The 2,422-nt window shown below is 36.7% G+C and overlaps 1 protein-coding gene across 1 annotated transcript; it reads right to left on the bottom strand.

Moving 5' to 3' along the window:
• Positions 1 to 1,634: 1,634 nt before the first annotated feature.
• On the bottom strand, positions 1,635 to 2,027 carry LOC127081059 (uncharacterized). The gene has a single exon (XM_051021347.1). It carries the CDS (start codon positions 2,025 to 2,027, stop codon positions 1,635 to 1,637), a length of 393 nt encoding a protein of 130 aa, XP_050877304.1.
• Between the last annotated feature and the right edge of the window lie 395 nt (positions 2,028 to 2,422).

Here is a 2,422-nt window from a genome sequence, read left to right as displayed (position 1 = left end):
GCCTTCAAGTTGCTAGTTGCTAATTTGATGATCAAGTCTCTTTTGGATCATCTGCTCAATACTAAAGGTAGAACTTGTAAATTTGAAAAAACATAAACAACTACAAACTTGTTTATTAAAGGCAATTAAGATCTTCCTAAAAAATTATGCTAGAGTAACTACTTCCTCTTGATATGGATCTTGAATGGAAATAAAATAAATTATGCAAAATAAAAACTGATTAAAAATTGATGGGTTTCCTCCCATCTAACACTTCTTTTACGTTAATAGCTTGACGCTCAATGCTCAAAACACATTAGGCGCAATGGATGCCATCATGCCAGTGAAAAATCCTTCTTTCATCCTCTTCTGACCTTCACTACCTTTCTCTTTCAATTGATATCATGTCTCAAGACCCTCCATAAACGGTGTCCATTGATATGCATGACACACCATATTCTCCTTATTAAACTTCAAAATTAACTCATCGGTCTCCATGTCTAGTTTAGCCTTCCCGGTTGCCAAAAATGGGCGCCCGAGAATCACTGACCCTTCATAATCATTTTTCATGTCGATCCCCACAAAATCTGCAGGGAAGGTCAACCCATCAACATGAATTATAACATCTTATACAACACCAAGCGGACAAGTTACAAATGAGTCGGCCAAAGTTATTATCACATTGCTCGGTACAATCTCACCTATCTTCAATTCCTTGAATTTTCTTAGTGGCATAACATTGACGCTCAATCCTAAGTCACATAAAGCATGTGGGATTTCCATCCCCCCAATGGTGCAAGTAATGTTGAACTCTCCTTAATCATTCATCTTTGGTGGAACTTCTGATGGTTCTCCCACCTCTTCTTTTTCAACCATGTTGATTTATTATTGACTCAACTTCTGCTTTCCTCCTTTAAGTAATGCCTGCATAAACTTAGCAAGCTTGGGAATTAATTCTAAAATTTCATTAAAAGAAAGACTTACCTGAAGTTGTTTCAACATATCTTTAAATTTCCCAGACATTCCTGCCTCATCCCCTTATTCCAATTTCTTCTTAATGATTGGATATGGAAGTTTTATATAATCTGATAAAGGTGGATTTTGTTCGTTCAGAATTTGATCCTTTGTCCTCTTCTAAGGAGATCTTTTATCAATGAAGACTCCTTTTTCTTCTTCGTCACCTTGATTCCATTCTCCTCCTTTTCACTTTCACATATCTTTCCCTCAATTTCGTCCTATTGAACTTTTTCTACTTCCTCCCTTCTAGTAACCAACCCAAAATTTGCTTCCACAACTTTACAAGTTTAATTCTTGGGATTATCAACAGTGTTCTCAATGAATCCTTCACTTGAGTTAGGAAAAGCTATTATTTGTCTAAATAATTGACCAATCCGAGTCTCCAAATTCTTGATTGAAGCATCATGGTTTCTAGCCAAAATTTCATGGTTCCTATTTACCTGCTCCAAACTAATATGAGTGGCCTAGATGAAATTTTGTAAAGTCTCTTACGACTATGAAAACTTATTTTGGAAGTTGGAAGCTTGTTAGTTTTGTTGCATAACTTGGTTACCACTTTGGTTTTGGTTGTTGCTCCAACAAAAATTCAGATGATCATTCCATCCCGGATTATAAGTATTGGAATATGGGTTGTTTTTCTAAACATTTGCAAATTGGACCTCTTCAATTACCCCTTCCAACAAACATCTTACGTTTTCATATCCTCTTCCGTAAAAGTCACACTTAAGTGATTGTACCTGGCTCACGTTAGCTTTATTTAAGCAGCCTTTAGCTAGCTGCTTATTTAACAATTCAACTTGAGCTAATAATGCAGTATGAGTATCAACAGTTGACATGCCTTTAGGCGTGCCACTAGTTTCGAGCTTAACCGATCTTTCACTTTTAGAACGATACTCATTCATGCACATCTTTTCGATGATGTCCTTTACTTGTGGTTCGGTTATTTGTCTAATTGTGCCTCTCGCATAAACATCTAGCAATATATGTGTTTGACTCTTGAGGCCTTTAATGAAATTTTGCATTTGCTCCATATTGTTCATATTATGATCGGGGCATTTGCATAGTAGTAACTTGAATCTCTCCCAAGAGTCATACAGTGAATTAGTGTCTTGTTGCTCAAAATTGATAATCTTAGCTCTCTCTCAGTAAACTGGCTAGTGGTAAAAAGCCTTTCCAAGAACTTATCTGCTAGCTCCTTCCATGTTCGAATGGCTCCACTTGGAAGGCATGATAGCCAATATTTTGCCCTTCCAATGAGTGAGAAACCAAACAACTGTAACTTTACTTGGTCGTTAGAGACACCATTAGGTTTGCACATCGAAGTGGTTTTGTAGAAGCGTGCAAGATGAGCCCATGGATCTCTAACAGCATTCCTGTCGAACATATTATCTCTTAGACCTGAAAGCATAAAATTCTTAATATCAAA

This window comes from Lathyrus oleraceus, chromosome 5 (assembly GCF_024323335.1).
Source record: "Lathyrus oleraceus cultivar Zhongwan6 chromosome 5, CAAS_Psat_ZW6_1.0, whole genome shotgun sequence".
Lineage (NCBI taxonomy): Eukaryota > Viridiplantae > Streptophyta > Magnoliopsida > Fabales > Fabaceae > Lathyrus > Lathyrus oleraceus.
The sequence above is the reverse complement of the archived record's forward strand: the minus strand, read 5'-3'. Positions and strand labels throughout refer to the sequence as shown.

What these genes read in the sequence shown, in the direction of transcription:
- LOC127081059 (XM_051021347.1), bottom strand. Translation starts at nt 2,027, where the DNA reads ATGGAGCAAATGCAAAATTTCATTAAAGGCCTCAAGAGTCAAACACAT.